The sequence below is a fragment of the Anguilla rostrata genome, chromosome 16 (assembly GCF_018555375.3).
Source record: "Anguilla rostrata isolate EN2019 chromosome 16, ASM1855537v3, whole genome shotgun sequence".
Classification (NCBI taxonomy): domain Eukaryota; kingdom Metazoa; phylum Chordata; class Actinopteri; order Anguilliformes; family Anguillidae; genus Anguilla; species Anguilla rostrata.
Genome location: NC_057948.1, coordinates 30,611,121 through 30,630,035, shown reverse-complemented (window position 1 = coordinate 30,630,035; position 18,915 = coordinate 30,611,121). Strand labels below are relative to the sequence as shown.

General features: G+C 42.2%; 1 protein-coding gene and 1 long non-coding RNA gene across 2 annotated transcripts; one reads left to right on the top strand and one right to left on the bottom strand.

The window, feature by feature from the left end:
* Positions 1-4,442: 4,442 nt before the first annotated feature.
* Positions 4,443-8,933, bottom strand: LOC135242063 (uncharacterized). The gene is made up of 2 exons (XR_010326207.1): positions 8,792-8,933; positions 4,443-4,583 (listed from the first exon to the last, which is right to left on the bottom strand). It is a non-coding gene; the product is annotated as an uncharacterized LOC135242063 (long non-coding RNA).
* On the top strand, positions 8,846-11,995 carry LOC135242062 (tubulin polymerization-promoting protein family member 3-like). The gene is made up of 3 exons (XM_064312961.1): positions 8,846-9,033; positions 9,251-9,404; positions 10,985-11,995. Exons 1-3 carry the CDS (start codon positions 8,846-8,848, stop codon positions 11,174-11,176), a joined length of 534 nt encoding a protein of 177 aa, XP_064169031.1. The 3' UTR covers positions 11,177-11,995.
* Positions 11,996-18,915: the final 6,920 nt, after the last annotated feature.

Here is an 18,915-nt window from a genome sequence, read left to right as displayed (position 1 = left end):
GGAGGAATACCAGAAAAACCCCCCAGTATCTAGAGGCTGATCCAAACCCAAACAACAGGTGATGCTGGGGTGGTGAAGGGTGAGCACAATTCTGACCAGCAGCAGTGAAGCATGCAAAGCAGCGCAGGCAAGCAGCAGCACTGAGAGTACTGATTGGTGGTTTAAAAAGCCGCTCCATTGGTGATGTGTGCCTGTGATTGGATGGGTAAGAGAAAAGTGTTGTATGTATTGGCTGATTATGGAAATGGACGAGTATGCAGCTGCTGGGGCCGACCGATTGGTCCGCTGCAATATTGAGTTTCCTGACAGAAATTGCTTTGCACATTCCATGCGCGCTGCTCATCTGTCTTAAATGAAGTAATACATTAGCTAAATTCAGCAGCCTCCCTTCTCAGTTCTGTGGGCTGGAGTTTATGCTGAGGTCTTTCTATAATAGAGCTCCCTGTCCCATGAGTATCCTGTGAGTTTGGTGACAAAACCGTGATGTCAGTATGACAACACTTCAGTGAAAAACACACCCATTGGCTAGTCTCCTGCTCTGGAGGCTTTGGCTACCAGCAGTCACACATACTGGCTGTTTTTGCTATAGAGGCTCAATACAGAATGTTCTAGAGCTGAAACACAATTTTATGAATATTACTAGATTTTCAGTGAAAATCAGCTGTGATTTAAAACAGAGTAAATACTAAATGCATTATCTTTCATGTTTAAAAAATGCCAATACTGTGAAAACAAAATGCACACATACATTTATATTTCATGTATGTGTACATTGCTCCTATTTAATAGTTAACAGCAGAGTAACACATTTTCTTGTGGCACACTAAAAACACTGAACTAATTTAAATGCTCTTCATTTTTAAATGGGAAATGAATTTTACTCTCTATCCTCACATAGCACATTCCTAAGCCTTATTCCTCCACACTCTGAAAAAAAATAAGAGGCAATATTATTCAACCATCTACATGTAAACACGTTCAAAATCTAAACACATATAAATAATCTAAATGGATGTAAATGTAGTCCAAAATGATATGTTTATTTGTGTGTTTCAATTACTCCTCCAAGAGAAATACACAAAGATTCCTGTCACTGAAAATAGTGTAATTGTGCGTAAATGCCTTTTCATAAACCCTTCACATTGCATTAATCCTGGCCAACACCGGCAGTTATGCAATGCCGTGCGTGTGGCCACAAAGCAGTATCAGCCATACTAAAGGGACCCATGTGAGCCATGCTGTGATCTGGCATTACGTTTCCCCCTCACTTTATTTTCCACGCGTCCTCTAACAGCATGGGCGTGGGCCATGTCCAAGGCCGGTCACAATCCATTATTTCGTATAATCGCGAATATCTTGATATATTGCATTGAGGTCAATACTAATATGAATTCATATTTTTGCGCTGCAATGCTCTTTCACACTCACTGCGCGACCTGCGTGCGGATCTGAGATTCACACCAACCACTGCAGACTGTGGGGCTCAGTATTCTAGCAGCCCAAACAAACAAACGAAGCATTTGAACCCGCTCCACTGTTCTTGGACTAAAGAACTTGAGCAGCCTTATTGCCTGCATTCTGTGATTGTTTGAGAGATTATGCGCTGTCTGCCAGCCCCTTTTCTTCTTTTTATAGGAAGCAGGGCACTGTGGACGCGTGCAGCACTGTGCAGATAATGAGGAACCACTGGAAGTTATTAAATGAGGGCGATGTTATTTTTATACAGATGGTGCTCGTGTTGGCAAGCATCATCTCAGCTGTTAAAATGGAAGTGAAGCAATGGAGGGCTCTGTCTTGTGCCAGATCTTCCAGGGCAGCGCCTAGCTACACCGTCTAAACGAGAGAAACCTTCTAAGAAAAGTATTGCTTGTCCTGACTCTGCAGTCTAGATCTCTTGATGTTTTCATGCACAAAAAAAAACATGCCCATGATTTCAGTAGCAATAAAGCTTTGTGCACATAACATAAAAAAACTGGTTTAGACTCCAACTAAAATGGATGTCCACAGAACATGACACAAATTGTTTTGTCCTACAGGTGTAGGCTGGGCCTAAGTCAGCCAAGGCTCTGCAATAAGCCCACCCGAGCTCCTCCTCATGCACATACAGTATGAGATACCGATGTTCACTGAGAGATGTCTGCACAGTAGTTTAAGGCCATTGAATGCAAGCTGATTTGCCTGCAGCAGACAGACACAGTGCTGGCAAAAGTCATCCTCTCCTCTCCTTCAACAGTAGGCTACAGTGCATGTAGCTAATAGGACTTATCTGTGTGTTGCAGGTTTGCAGGCAGGGATTTCACTTGTCTGCTTTGATCTGTCGTACGGGCATCTCACACAGATTTCACCCATAGTAACGGACAGAGAGCACGCCAGGACACAGCATGCCCTCAATTCAGGGTATTTACAACTGCTTCTCCTATCACTCTCCTGTCAGTCAAGGCATTTGAGAGATTACCAGAACACGCATGTAATTCTACTCTGTAATTCACAGAATGGCACTGTGTTCCCTTCTTCTCTCTTTGAGGTTTTCAGCCTAGCAGCAACTAAATGACAAAGCGAACTCATCATTTAAACCAGTAGTACAATTCAGTTCCACTTGACACCAGCACACAATGTTAAAAGGCAAGAGAATAATAGAACCAGAGACCAAAACATGAAGCTGTGATTAGTAATATTGTAAATTGACTTGTACAGTAATATTTTTTTTATCGCGGCATTACTGATACTTCTCATAGCGGAACAATGAGACTAGATCCTACAGCAAAAGAAAACTACAGGAGGGCTGTAGACGTGAGAAAATCTGACTCAATTTTTCCTGCAACCGTTGAAAAACACAGCTGTTAAGAAAAGATGAGCATGAAATCCAGGATTTGTTTGTAACACCACAGTCCATTAATTCACAGGAAGGATTCCCATTCTTCTGCACAAAATAAATCAAATAAGATCCACAAAACGTAAGTAGGGATCCAGGGATAATTAGAAATACATGTCTCTATTACATCAGATGTACGAGGTCACACTTGGCTTGGGGTGGCCGCTCTGGTTCGTGCTCATGTGTTTAAACAGTGCTGATCCTTTGCACGAAGTGGGGGGGGGGGGGGGATGGGGGGTTGGGCTGGAAAATCTAACGGCATGATGACACGAGCGGTGCCAGGCAGCGGAGTTGGATCGAGAGCTGAGTTCGGTCTGGCGCTGACCACATCAGCAAGCCACTGACAGAAAGACAAGGGGACCTCACATAGACAGACAGAGAGACAAGGGGACCTCACATAGACAGACAGAGAGACAAGAGGTCTTCACAGAGACAGACAGGCGTAAGGACCTGGTAAGTCCCCCCCTTACTGGACATCAACTATTCACTGTTTTCTATCCTTCAAGACTAAAATACCTTCAGACTGAAAATGTATAATATACATATGCAAAAAATACATTTACATTGAATATTCTTGCATTGATTAAAGGAATTGAAGTTAGCTTTATCACAACGACTGTAGTGTCTCCTTGGGTGGAACCATCTCTCATATCAAAGGTTTGCTTGATCTATGAATTAAATGAATTGTGATAAGTGATATTAATATTTTAAAAAATCAATATATCTTCTGAATGGCCACCTGAACCCATTTGATATCTTCCTGTCTATTCTAATCTGTAATCAGCATTTTCCTAATGGGAAACAGTGGCACAAAGTTAAAAGAATGCATTAAGCATTTGGAATAAACATTTGATTACTTGACAGGCACAAGACAGATCAACTGAATCTTGCCATCAATTTCTTACTTTGTTTGCATCTGGGTAGAACTATTGTTTGAATAGCTTTCACACACAATACTTTTTGGTACAGCTAATTAATTTTTTTCTTTCAATTCTGTATGAAACACCAAAGGGCACTTATACAAGTTATAGCACCAGTCAAAGAAAAGCAGATACATTTTTCTAAAAAAAAAAACATTTTGTTGGGAATCCAATATCTAACTGACGTTTATTCCATTCATCTGACTGTCAGTCTCTGTCCTTGGCGCTTGACTAGCCTCCGGTGGAGCAGAAGACCAGGCCAGTCTGCCTTTAAGGGCCTGGTCTCATCGCTCTCTGTCGCAGCCCATGTATGGTGCACATTTGAGTCCTGCAGACTCTCATGCACACGGGCTCCTGGCTTCTCCCATCCATTAAGCCATTATTGTGAGTGCACAATCCCCGCTCATTAGTTATTTTACTTAAGAGCCTCCTGCTGTGGCCTGATAAATGACCCAATGGTCAGTCGCAGAGATAGATTTCCCGCTCTCTCTCTCTCTCTGCCACACCCTCCCTCCCTCCCCCCGTCTCTCTCTCTCTCTCACTCTCTCTCTCTCTGCCCCACCCTCACTTCCTCCCTCCCTCTCTCTCTCTGCCCCACTCTCCCTCTGTCTCTCTCTCTCTCTCTCTCTCTGCCGCACCCTCCCTCTCTCTTTTTACTGCGCTCCCTTGATGTCAAACAGGATGTCTCTATGGATACGGGCGTAAACAGAAGATAATAAGCCTCTGGCCTTTAAAGCGGGCTTTTCTGTTGCCGGGGACACAGGCGAAGCAGGCGGACCCAGCGTTCACGGCTCTGCAGAGGTAAGAGGCGGACTGCGCTCCAGCGCTGCGCCCTGGCCCTGCGCTGTCTGCTCTGGGCTGGGCTGTGCGGTGTCCCTGCTGCTGCGTAGCAGACGCACGCATTGCTAGCCAGCAGCCGGCTGCGAGACTCCCCTGCATGCATGCTTGTATGCATGCAGCACGTCACCATAGCCTGCCTGTTTACCGCCGTCCGATGAGGCTTTGTTTGTTTTGACTGCGTGTATTTGCCTTCTTGAAGCTAAATTGGAGAAATCAGAGGTTGTTTGTCTATTTGACGTGCCATCCTATTGTAATGTCTCATTGTTCTGCTGATACGGGGCGAAATCGCTGTTTGAGGGTAGTGATCCTTTCTCTGTTATTTTAGGTCATGTTTCTTGATGGTGGCACACATGTGATTGCATGACTTTGCCTAGCTGTAGCGGTGTGTGCTTAGCATGCACTAGCTGTTTTGGCTAAAACCACCAGCAAAGTGATTAAATTTTGAGGTGATTTGAATGTGAAAGGTTCTGGAGGTTTGTGTTATTCCTAGTTCTTTTCCCGTAAAGAGAATGGAATTGATATCCTGTATGCTTGTGCAGGTGTAGCATAGGAAACAATTTGTTTGTCAAGGTTTCATTGTTATATTTTTCATCGTTATTTGCTTGTATGGCCATACTAATTAGAATAGCTTATTCTGGCAAGGTGTTACAACTTAATTGACCTTTTGTAATCCTTGTTTTTCCATAACAGGGAATATACCAAGCACAAAAATGTCACATCATTTGAGGTACCTTCAAGGTACCAGTTGTAGCAAGAATTGTAGATTTGCCATTTACCACTCAGTGTCTAAAATAATTGTATTCAATTCAGCATCTTCTCTAGGAACAGCAAAATTACATTTGCATATTTCTGTCAATATCACATTGAGAGCGATTGAGATTCATCAGATAAACAACACTGAACTGGCAGCAACACATACAATAATCTAATGTCCTAAGATGTCTAATGTTTAAGACTAAATGGTATATAGTCGTGAGAATTTCAAATTATTTTGTATAAAACAGCTAAGAAACTCATTTTTCAAATGCATCTGAATGTCATCAATATTTCAAACACTAAATTATGGCAGAGGCGAGTGGTGCAGGCTGGGAGGGATCCAATTCGCCAGCCACACACAAATCCACCCCTGTGGGTGGGGCAACCATCCCCAGCCACTGTCTGCTCTGTGAATCACGCATTCTCTGAAGAAAAAAAAAAAAAAATTTTTTTTTTTTTTTAAATTGTATTTCTTAAGCTGGAGTGTCCACTCTCCTTTAAAAAAGTAAAGTCTGAAATAAACATGCATATAAAATATTAAATTACAATAAGCATTTTTTGCATGAAGCAAAATATAAATTGTTCAATTTAAATTCTCTTTTTCAAATGAGCAAGTCAATACAAGATGTTAAAAATATTCCCAGAGAAGCAATAAAGATCTAAAGTTAATACACGTTAATTTCAATTAGTGAAATAAACCAAACCAAGCAAACCAGGTTACAAATTTGAGTAAATCTGAAATAAGTACATTTATCCATATAAAACCAGAAATCAAAATTTAGCCTATATAGCACATTTCACAAACAACGGTCACAATACACAGACAACTCTGGTCTAAACCCCCACAGGAGCAAGCCTAAAGCAACAGTGGCAAGGGAAAAACTACCAGTAGCAAATGGGAAGAAACCAGGCTCAAGGGGGGGAACCTATCCTCCTCTGGTCAACTCAGGGTGTAGGTTTGCAACCAACATGGACAGCGAGTCAATGTTCACATTGATAAAAATGAGTGACAATCCTAAGGTAATGGCTCAGATGATGGGCAGGGCCGGGTGGTGGTGGTGCATCAAAGAACACACACCCAATATTTAGACCTTTTCTGGATGAGCAAGATAAGCTATAATAAAACCTTTATCCAAACTAACAGTGCCTTCAGCATACATCAATTCAACTTAAAATAAGGTAGCAACAAAGACTGCAACATAGGAGTTTCCGCAGAAACAAACAGATTTAACCCAAAGGCAAAACGTAAAAAAATAAAAATTTCACTAACACACACAAAAAAAAAAAAAAAAAACTGGGAAGTTCAGGCCTCCCCACAATGGGTAGGCGGACCTGAATTATTCCCAACCTGCCTACAAAGAGCTAAAACACAAAAAACTAAAACAAGCCCGAAAATGGTCTACAAGGGAAAAGCCCATAAGTCTCACAGCCAGCAACAAAATGAGAAGCAAACTGGCTACATGAAAGAGAAGGAGTGAATATTTATAGGCTCCAGAAGACCAAGTAATGGCAATTCTCAATTAGCACAGGTGTAGGTGTTTTCCCAATTAGTGCAGGTGTGGATGGTTCCTCATCAGCAAATGAGACAAAATGGGACAGGGAACAAATACCTACAAACTCATGGACACTTCAGGAGGAGGAGAGAAAAAATGAAAAGAAAAAATTATATAAAGCACAGAATATATACATACATATGGACAGGATGTTGCTGCTTATACCCAGATTTTTCATGGATAAATACAATTTGTATTTGTGCGGTGCTTGACAGCTCACAGCCGAAGGAAACAATTAGAGCCATCAAGAATGTAGGCTATTCAATACAGGAAAGCACTTGAGCCACACAAGCCAATCAACCTCAGTGCTGGCTAGAGCAAGCAGTGCAATCAGATACAGCCATTGCATTATTTACAGATCTGACCAGCTCAATCAGGGAATTATCACTGAGTATGTCTGGTTATACTCTTGGCATTTCTAGCATTTCTTTCTTGACTGTTCTTACTCACTCGTTGCAAATTTTGTAAACTGGAGTGCATATGAGTTATTTCCAAGCACAAATCTCATTAACATTATCATTTCAGCCATGAATCCCAAAGACACCTGTGTAATTGTGTTGACATTTTTTTAGGAGGCTCAATCTTGGAATGGATACTCTGAATGTAATTTTTTATAAACCGATATCCAGTGCTGCAGATTCAGATGTCGCAGTGAATGGCAGCTAAAACATAAAGTGCAGTTGGTTTATGAAAGGCTTACAACAGAGAGGCCAGAAATAATCACACAAGTAGAATCAAATGCTCATCCAAGGCCACCGACTGCCTGTGTGTTCACTTCTCACAAACTGAACAGAAACCCAACAGCTTTGACCATTTAAGAGAGATATTTGTTTATACGCTACTTAGGAAAATGTTACCCATCCGACTAGATACAAATAGACCATTAAAAAACTGGCACTACAGTTGCTTCTAATTTGTACTGATGCCAACAGAAAAATTCTATTAGTACGCTTCTCTTTGCCATTTAAACTTAATGAGATTAGGAGTAAGCAAAGTGCTGTTCTCGCAGAAGCCTGGTTTCCATGGCAATGGGGGAGAGTGGTGGGGGTGTCTGGGAGGGTTCCACCATTATGTGGTTCAGTTTAGGTGTGGGATGCAGAGTGGATAAGGTCACGTCTCCAGACCCAAGGTGCATCACTCCACAATTAGAGAACACTAAACACTACAATTTTCACATCAGACCAGCCCTGCCCTTTTGTGAAAGTCAAACTCATATCCCTGGTAAATAAGCATTATTATGACAAGTCAAATTAGCACACAGAGTTGTGGCTGCTTTTTCATCACAGTCAGATGATTTTAGACATTGACAGACAGGCATTCCAGCCACATTATTTGCTGCTCTTGATGGGGGCTGCTATTTTGTAATGACTGGATAAAAGACTGTAAACTAACAATGCCCTAATTATTAGGCTGTAAAATGCTATTCAGGAATGCTCTTAGTCATCCACCATCACCTCTCTAAAGATGATGTTGTTCAACATAATTGAAAAAAAGAAATTACAGAAACTGCAGAAAACATCAAATTTCCACAAATTATATTCCGTACATGTTCATGCTTACAAATATTATGCTGTTAGCACTGCTATGCTCTTCCATAGAATCAAGAATAATCTCATCAGCAAAGGCATATACTGCATTTCAACCCAACATATCTGTGAACGTTTGTGTTTTTGAGTATGGTACACTTTGTTTGGTTTACATTGTGATATAATTATGAAATAGTTTCAATGACCTAAGAAAAAAATGAATATTAGAATATTAGCAATGGTGTACACTGATGTGTATCACTGTGACATGTTCATTATATTAATAAATACCAACCCTCTCCGCCCCCCTCCCCTCTTGTGCACTTTTTCTTACAGCAAGAAAAAAAAATCTCGATTTTTTTACCGGGATTTGTCAGGATGGCAGAAAGCTCGGACACTGCGCTGCTCCTGGAGTCCTTTAAGAAGTTCGCCATCCACGGAGACACCAAGGCGACCGGGAAGGAGATGAACGGGAAAAACTGGGCCAAACTGTGCAAAGACTGCAAGGTCATCGACGGAAAGAACGTGACCGGCACGGACGTGGACATCGTCTTCACCAAAGTCAAGTAAAGTGGAATGAAGCACTATCTCTAATGGCTCGGCCAGGATGTAGCGGTGGAACCGCTGTTCCCAGAATCCTCCACTGCTCTGCTTTAAGCTCTGGATGCAGTGACATACAGTGTCTGTAACGTGTACTGCCTATGCCTAAAGGCTTTTGTTTTTTGAAAATAATTTCTGAAGTTTTTTGTAGTTATTTTTTTGTTTGTTTGTTTGAACTGACAGGGCAAAGTCGGCGCGGGTCATCAGTTACGAGGAGTTCCAGAAGGCCCTGGAGGAGCTGGCGCCGAAGAGGTTCAAAGGTCAAAGTAAAGAGGAGGCGCTGCAGTCCATCCACAAGCTGATCGAGGGCAAAGAGCCCACCAACGTTGGCATAACGGTGAGATGAATGCAATTATAATGACCAGCAGACCTGGGTCAAATACGTATTTCTTTTGGATTCAAATATTTTTCTTGTCTGGTGTATTGGAATCAATGAAATACCACAAAAAGTGCAAACCCCGCGTTCTGGTCATATTGGCAGGCTCAATTACACCAGACAAGATCAATAGAGCACAGAAAAAGTATTTGAATCCAAAACAAATACATATTTGACCCAGGTCTGATGAACAGTATGCATCTCTATATGTACTACAGCTTTTTCTAATGTACGCATCTCAGTAAGGAAGGTCACATTACAATGCCATAACACAAGAGATGTGTATACATATAAACACATTATGTAAAATCTACAATGCTGTTCATTGCCGTACTGTTAAGTGGGTATGCACGCTCAATTTCCTTCTGTATGAGTGTCCCAGTCTGAAATTGTGACCCTACTCCCAGACTAGTGCTTTTACAGTATTGAGCCTGTATTCATCCACGATCAGGAAATTCAACTATTTAATACTCAGTTCCATTACAAAGGGCATCTCTCAAGGTCAGCTTAATTCACATGCAGTTCACATCTCACAATGAGCTGTATTGTGCTGAAAGTCTGTATGTTCTGTTAAAGGGATATTTTACTTTCTGAGTTTTCAAAATGTTCATATTTTTATACTTCTGAGTGGCCACAGTCGCAATAGAGGATGCATGCAATAATGCATATTTTAGATATTTGGGAAAGTCTAAAATATGCAGTACTTTATTGTACACAAAACTGTCTAAGCCAATAAACACACACTAAAACTTAAATAATATATATTTTTTTTTAAACCCAGAAAGTATCCCTTTAAATATCTCATTACTGTGAACTTATCACTGTGTGAGGTATAACCTCGCCTCATCCATTTCTTATGCAGTTTCTTCCACAGGGTCAGTCTTATTTATGTAAAATAGATCCCTCCCTTTTGTTCTCAGTTGCAACTTGTTTCCTGCTCATATTTCAGTTCTAACACAGTTACACCACAGTGATCCTCATCCACAGGGAGACGGCCGCTAACACTGAGAAACAAAGGCCAGTGCAACGTGTCTGAAATAATGTGGGATAATGGGTACGATAATGGAAGCCTGGCGATGAAGAAGGGCAGCGGTGAGCGAAACGTCATTAGAGGCCGTTTCCCATGCGGGCGCTAAGTGTATTACAGGGGTGAGCCCGAAATCAGAGGCACTTTAAAGCGAAGAAAGAGCGGACCAGTGATGCCAGGCACCCATCGCTCCTGCAATTACAGCTCCCATTACAACTCAGCTTTTTTTTTTGTTGAGTTTATTTACTTCTCTCTCCTCACCATGGCTATCACATCTACCATCCCAAGTTGGCCCTGGTCTTTGTCTTTTGTGGGATATTTTTTCAGCAGTGTGTGGACCGGTCCTATGAGGACAGCAGATGTAAAGCCAGACCAAATGTGTGTCCTGCATTGTTATGCAGAATCGGGATATCAGATCTGTACAGTTATCATTTGCAAAAGCCTATGTAATTCATTGTCAACATGCCTTCAACATTCAACATAACAACACGATTCATTAATTAATATCTTTCAGAAAGTAGCCAAAACCGGTGCTGTGGACAGACTGACGGACACGTCAAAGTACACGGGGTCCCACAAAGAGCGCTTCGACGACAGCGGGAAGGGGAAAGGAAAGGGCGGGCGGGAGGAGCTAGTGGAGAACACCGGCTACGTGTCCGCGTACAAGGAAGCAGGCACGTACGACGAGAAGGCCAAAACGAAGTAAGGCTCGCCCCGGCCCCGGGCCGCAACGAGCTCCCTCTCCGGCACGCATCGTTTCTAAGTACAGCCCGACTCTACCTGCCAGCGCCTGGGACTCCGGGGGAAAAGCTAACCCTTCGACCCATGTCAGGTTTGTCTGGCTGATAGGTCTCTTTGTATTAATTAATCACGACGATCTCTTAACTAGCTAGGAATGCCTAAAAAGAACAAGCAGCATCAAGTAGGACACTAGAGTCATTCGCCTAATAACGGTCACCATTGAACGTATGCTTTCTTGCTATAAATGTTAAATATAATTATTAATGCAGACAGTATACCTCATTCATTCACATTTTTTCTCTGATTGCGCCAGCCCTGAATTGCAACTGGAAGTTAATCCGCACATTTGAGTTCTGTTGATACAGTAGCACAGCGCGCTGTCAATGATTGTAGCAGAACTCTTAGCTTTCATTATAAAAATGGAAATATTATGATCATTCCCTGAATATTATAATCAGCCATGTAACCGATGACCCCAGGGACCTCTCATTGATTTAGCGCCCATTAAAGATGATGTAATTTAATTTTGCATTCAAAAGTTTACAAACTTAGAGAATATATCAGAGATTAGTATATTTTTGTTTTGCTCTATTGGAATGCTCTCGGTCTCGTGTACATTTCAGAATGGCTGCTTCTTTCGGTTTCGTGTTCTCTCTCAATTTGCATTGTAGTGGCGATTGAAGCTAAAAAAATAAATAAATAAACTGGACTAAAATGTATTTACACTGAAGTTGTCAAAGTAATAAAGCAGTATTACACCTAATAATGTCATTTGAACAAATTACTTAATTGACTCATGTTGTTTATTTGTAAAAAAAAAAAACATTGTTTGAAGGAATTGTGAAGCAATAATGACGGAAAGACTGTAGCCATGTCTGATTACTAATTGTATATAAATAATAATTATGTGCAATTTTTGTAATTTCTTTTTGTTCAGGTTTGTTAACCTGCTGCCTTAGCTGGGAATTTGGCTGTAGGTCTGTCACAGATCATGGCAATCACCCACAGCACCTTCCCTTTCCTCTGATTCTTGGCGGTTTGATACTGATGAGAATAAAACAAAGAGCTGGCAGTCCTCCACCCGGACACAAGCACACACACTGTGGAAACATTAAGATGAAGATTTCTGCGCAGAGCATGCGTGATTCCTTAGACCTCCTTGGATATCTCTCGCACGCACCTGCTACTTCGGCTAAGTTTCACGAGAAGTCTGAGCTGCAGCCTGCTTCAGTTTTCTCTCCGATCCCCACCGTCTTCCCGCGTGATTCCCTGCACGGTACGTGGTGCGGTAAATGAGCGAATCACAGTCCTTTTCTTTAACGAAGCAGTGCCTCAGTCCAGAGCGAGGTCCTGCCAGTGTGCTCTGTTTAGGGTCGGGGGGCGGGGGAGGGGGGGGGGGGGGGGGCAAATGCTTCTCCAGAACAGCTCGCCACTGAGGACACGCGCTGGGCCCCGCTCCCTCCATCCCTCCAACGCACACGAGGAACGGGGAGAGCCAACGTGGGTCCCTCGTTGCTATGGCAGCCGCGGCGTACACAAGAAAACACTCCGGCACCTGGCTCCGGCAGCTCTGTCTCCCCTCGGTGTTTGTAACCAAACACACGAGTTCATGGCAACGCTTGTTTGGGACATTTCCTTGGAAGCTGTAATCGAAAGCATATCTATCAGACAGAGGCAGTCCGTTCTGCAGGGGTACGGTTGCCCACCGCGAAGGGGCTTGATAAACGATATCGCACGCAGGTCTCACAAGCCCGTTATCCAGGCCTCACCGGGGCTGCGAGTCGCAATAACTCGGCCGTTTAGTGATTTATTCAGTCCGCGGGGCTCGACGGGGACGTAACCGGCTCCGCACGTCATCCGAGAGCGCAGCAGGATCGCATTTCACAGGGCGCTGCAGACGCAGCCGTGCAGCGCAGCTCCCGGGTGCCCGCTCGCCGGCCAGCGCCAGGGGAGCGGCGAACACCGTCGGTTCTGCCCCAGAATTCCCCGAGGGAGGGAAATGACGCGCTTTCTCGCCGTGCGGTGGGCACGGTTAGCATGAGAAACAGCAGGCCGTGTTCAGTGTTGTGTCTTAGCAGTGCGAGTTTTGGCACTACATTGAAAAATACTGGGCTACGTTTCTCGCGTGTAACTGGATACAGAGTTTTCATTGTCTTAGAAACAGAATTTAAGCGTTTATTTATTTATTTATTTAACCAGTGGTTTAAGGCTTTACCAGGTCAATGCACGCATGGCCTTATCTGTATGTCAGATTCACTTAATCACTTCATAATCTAATCAGAGAATCATTCTTGCCTTCAAATGTGCTATTAAAGAACACAACTGTTCTCTTTCTCTAGCAGCTAATCAAAGGGAAATGATTCTCATAAACAATCCCTGAGATAACAGGATTACAGAGATATTTGTACGTTACACTTTTGAGTGTTCAAACATCCTCTACCATTATTATTCATACTGTATGAGGTCATATAGTATGATATGCGATACCAGACAGGAAATGACATTCAAGGAAAAGGGCACATTCTGCTTGTAGAGATAAAGTTGATTGCAATTTCTCGCACAACACCCATTTCCAATAATAAATCACAACCAAGAATATATTACAAAATACTAAGGTGATTTTTTTTTTTTTTAAGTCACTGTCACATACCCCTGACAAACCTCTGGGTGGGACAGAACACATGGACAACACAGGGAGGTGTAATAATGCCAGATTAAAAGTGAGAGTCAACTGTGCTGTTCACTCTCCCAAAAATGAATCAGAACCTCAATCAAATTACAACTGCGCTTTGAGTCACAATTGCCCTACTCTCAGGGCAGGGAAACACCCAGAGTTTCAGACACCTAATAAGACAGCGGTAGCCAAGCCTGGTAACCAAGCGTGGTAACCAAGCGTGGTAACCAACGCTGTTCCTGGAGACCTACCATCCCGCAGATGTTCATTTCAACCCTAATTAGCACACCTGTTCCTACTAATTAGCAGCTCAGCAGGATCATATCTGTTGAATGAGGTGTGCTTTCGTTAGGGTCGGAATGAAAACCCACAGGTCAGTAGATCTCCGGGAACAGGGTTGATTACCACTGTACTAAGATAAGACGCACACTTTGGGCTGATTGGTTAATGCAGCCCTGGTGTGTGTGCCCACTGTCCACTTAACCAATCAGTGTGACCCCAATTGACCCCGATTCCCTCTCCCATACTGAGCACTACGCCAGTATCTGCTGTTTAATATTATTTATATGTGCCAATAGCTGGGGTGGTTTTAAGTATATTTTTTTAGCAATCTAAACAAATATGGCAAAGCAATTTAACAATAAATTATATTGCATCTTTTAAAAGATGCACTCAAAAAGTTTTTTTTATTGATTAAATGTCTGGATGAGCTAATCAAATAAATAACCTCATTATTTTGAAAAACACATGCATCTGTTGGATGGATGAAAATAAAAGTACATTTACAATCTTTTTTTTTTCTTCAAAAAAAATAATTCTAGTGAATTCCAAGTAAACTAGCCAATCCACGAAAAAAACTTGATTAGAAAATGAGCAAGCAGATTTCCTCAACTTCCAGCAAAGCTGTAACAGGAGCTCAAATTAGCTCAAGTAGGAGGAAACATATAAAGCTCTGCAGTAGCTGAAATCTCATTTTTCACTTTCCATGCATGTGGGCTCTTTCATTTCACAGTCCTGCTGTGGCATAGGAAGTCCTATCAATGTGAGACAGAGCTTTGGAACAGCTGTGGTATTCCTTGGACACCCCTAAATTATTCTCTACGTTGACCAGATTCAGTTGTAGGAATATCATATTACTAATTTGATATTTGCTATGTCATGTATGTGAACTCACATTGGATGTCCAGTCACATCTGAAAAGGACTGATGTGCTTTTCGTTTTAGCCCAGCACTACGACACTTGATTTAGCTAATTAACTAATCTTGGTATCAATCAAGACCTTGATAATTGGAATCATGTGCACCCAGTGGCCCTTTTCGGATAAGACTGGACACCCCTGTTCTAGATAGTTATGGAATATTTATGAATTTCACTTCCAACACAGATACTCTGGCAATAGTATTACTGGGCATCACAAATCATGATTTAGGTTTCACAAATCATGATTTAGGTTTTACAGGCCAATTTTCTGAAAATGACATTACTTGACTAATTGTGTTATGCATGGTTTGTGTTGAGTTTTATATAATGGCTTATGGGACTTTTATAGTATAATACAGGCTGAAGCTTTGTGCAGCCTACTGATCATTTTCAATAAACTTCCTAACTGTGGCTTTCCCTGACTGAAATGAAGGTTGACATCATGGAGAGTTTCATCCATTTTTAGCCACTAGAGGGCAGGTTTGTAAAGAAAATGAAACTTGCCTATTACCTCCGAAATCATGCAACTTGCAAGGTACGAGCACATTCAATTTTTTCCTCACATAAATTAACAATAGCGTTCTTGATTTATGCCGTTACGAAAGTGAGACCGATTTAACACGTTTCCTCACTAACCTATACGCTGCGACCATGACCATATAAAATAGGCTGCGACACACCAGGGAGATGAAGGTATCTCATCGGAACAGTGGTTTGTCACCACATCCAAAGATGGTGAGACTAACAAGATGTTTCACGCAAGTCAATTTGGAATGTCGGGCAACTTGAACAACATCAATGTGGATATTCACGAATATTCCAGCAACACGTAGGCATAATTCAAACAAAGATCTAGGGATCATGCTTGATGATAACCAGTTTATTTGGGTGTGCGAGAAAACACGAAAGCATTATGCTATACGTGTTTGCTCGCACAACCAAATAAACTGGTTAAACAATTTTCGATAATTGATTCGATGCTGCAAGGTAATTTCCCGAACAAAGGTTATACCTATGTTATAATTACGCATGGGGAAGAACCGTGTAGGTTAGAGCAGTAGTAGTGCCATATTAGCCTACAGCTATTTTCCACAAAGTTTGATTTACTGTAGTAGGCCACCAAGGTACAAGCACTATGATTTCAAAATATGACTGTCTGTTGTTTGTGCGTAAAATAGCTCATTCGTGAGAAGACTGGAAGAATCCTAATGATTCAGGTTAAACCATAATAGTATTACCTCTATAGTTCGCGTTGACACAAAACCAAGAAAGTTGCCTCTCTCGATGCTCTCTCGATTCTCTCCGCAACAAACGGCATTCACAGCTCATACTCTCTCTGTAGCTCCCTCTGCTGATCACTCTGTGAACAAAGAACAAACACCACTGATGTACAGCATACATCATACACCCATCCATCCATCCATCCATTATATTTACCTGCTTATTGCTGGTCCAGGTCATGGGAGGTGCTGGAGCGTATCCCAGAATGCATTGGGCGAGAGGCAAGAATACACCCCGGACAGTCCGGCAGTCCATCACAGGCATATACGTTGATGGGCAATCAATCTTTGAAAATGGCCCAAGGAGGGGAACAGAAGTGAATATCTCCTTAGGATTTACAATAATCTGCTTGTATTTGTGTGTTGGATAACAGCATTTCATTACAGGATACAAAGCTGAATTGATTATTAATAAAAATAACATTATTTATTCCTGTTATGTGTATACTTCAGGTAAAAGTATCGCACCACAACAGTTCAGAGTCTATGAAGCCATCATGCGTAAAATTAATCAGCAACCCAATGAACTGCTTATAAAACCTCACACTTGTTACTATAATTATAATATTTTGCCCCGAAGAAATTTTGTGGTTCAGAATTTCTTGGCAACAGTGAGTTTTTGAGAGTATTTCAGGGTGTGACTAGCAACACTTAAACCACTACAGATAGTGTTTGTATTCTGACTTATTTGGTATGTACATTAGTACCCGAGCTTGCAAGACAGTATCCACCATTAGCTATTTACTTTGAAAAACCTTTTAGAAATTGAGATGAAAGGAGCACTGTGTCTGTTTAATTTCCTCTGCAATTAAACAAATGTAAATAACACCCACATCTCTCCCAACCTGCACACACATGCAGAGTACTGCCCAGTACGCTTCACTCTGAAATCCATTTACATTCAGCTACTCTGTAAGTGTAAAACTACATAACTATATAGACAGTATATTTATAACTGAACTCATTAGGGTGTCTCACAAGAGCTCTCTTCTCTGTTCCTGCTGATTGATGGGCTGCATTAGTATGCGAAGGACATTCAGTCCTTACCTCCTGATGTTTCAGATTAGACACACCTGGTATGATATTGCAATATAATGTTATTCCATAACTAATTATGTAAAAAATAAATAATACAGAAATAGAAGTTATACAACCATTGTCAACCATCACATTTTATTTGAACCTTTTTTTAGCAATTATGTATTTCAAAGGAGTCGAACAGCGATTAAGTATGTGAAATTAATTTGACAGATGACGCAAGGCAGTAAACATCTCCCCTGCCATGCAGATTCATAAGTACTTGGATTTTTCATCAAAGCACTTTCCATGGGTATATTTTCCAAATGAATACAAGTTTCTGTCTCTTATTTTGGGAGTTTACAGCACACACACACACACAGACCTGACCTCTACAATCCAGCAAATCTAGATCAAAGTGCTCTGTGATGTCGGAGGTAGGAAAAGATGAAAAGATGAAAGGTAGGCAGTTTGACGGCTGTCCTTAGGAGGCCTCTTCTGAGCTGTCAGCATCTCTGGAACCTCAGACTGCACACCTGGCCAAAAACAGGCCAAGCCTCTGGTGAAAAGGAGGGTTCTAGAAGGTTCACAGGGGTGGGGTGGGTATCCAGACAACAAACTCATTCTAGTGTCCCACGGTCCCGACCAAATCCTGTATGTGCCAGCGCTGACTGTGGTCAGAGGTTAGAGTTAGGAGGGTTTCAGTCAGAAAGGGTGTTCCCTTCCCCTTTTTTACACCTCTAGTAAATCACACATCTGGGACATAACGACCGTTATTATATGGGAATTCAGGACAGATCAGCCGAAGTAGAACATTATCAAGTGAAAACGTGCTTTTAGAACACATCTGGCGTGGAGATGGAGGCTGGACCAGCCTGGTGTAATGGTCGCCACCGCGAGCAGGCACAAGGTCAGCTGTGCGTTCTCACAGCGTGAGCCTCCGACGCGGGAATTCCCCAGGAGAACAGCGGGGAAGAAGCGCTGCTCTCAGAAAAAAAAAATAAAGAAAAAAAACACTCCACCAGGAGCAGTCGTAAATTACAGCCGCCCAGTAAAGCCGTCAGACCACTTTATTGGAGTTCTGTTTTTGCCATCCTGGCGGCCAATAAAACGGCTCAGGTTTCAGCCGGAAACCGGTGAATTTTGAAGCGGGAAACACCGAAAAACAGATTTTGGAGGATTCTATGCTCGGGGGATAGGAATTGAGACGGAAAAATATACTCCCGGCTCTGGAGATTATATTTTGTGTATCTATGTGCCTCAATGAAGACATTTTGCAGTGTTTTTAAGCAATTCCCTAAAATACTTGTTTTAATGCCACAATAGCAGCAGGCTTCATTGAGATCGCTGGCCTGGACATGCGATAATGCACCTCAGTCCAGCCGTGCTTCCTGCTCTTACTGACCCCCCTCACCTCCGGAGAGTGTAATTCACACTGACAGTCCTGCACAGGTGACAGCTCCCACAGCTCGCCCCCCCCTGTCTCCTGAACGCTCCCTGCGGGAAGAGGAGGCCGAGGGTTGCTTTATCCT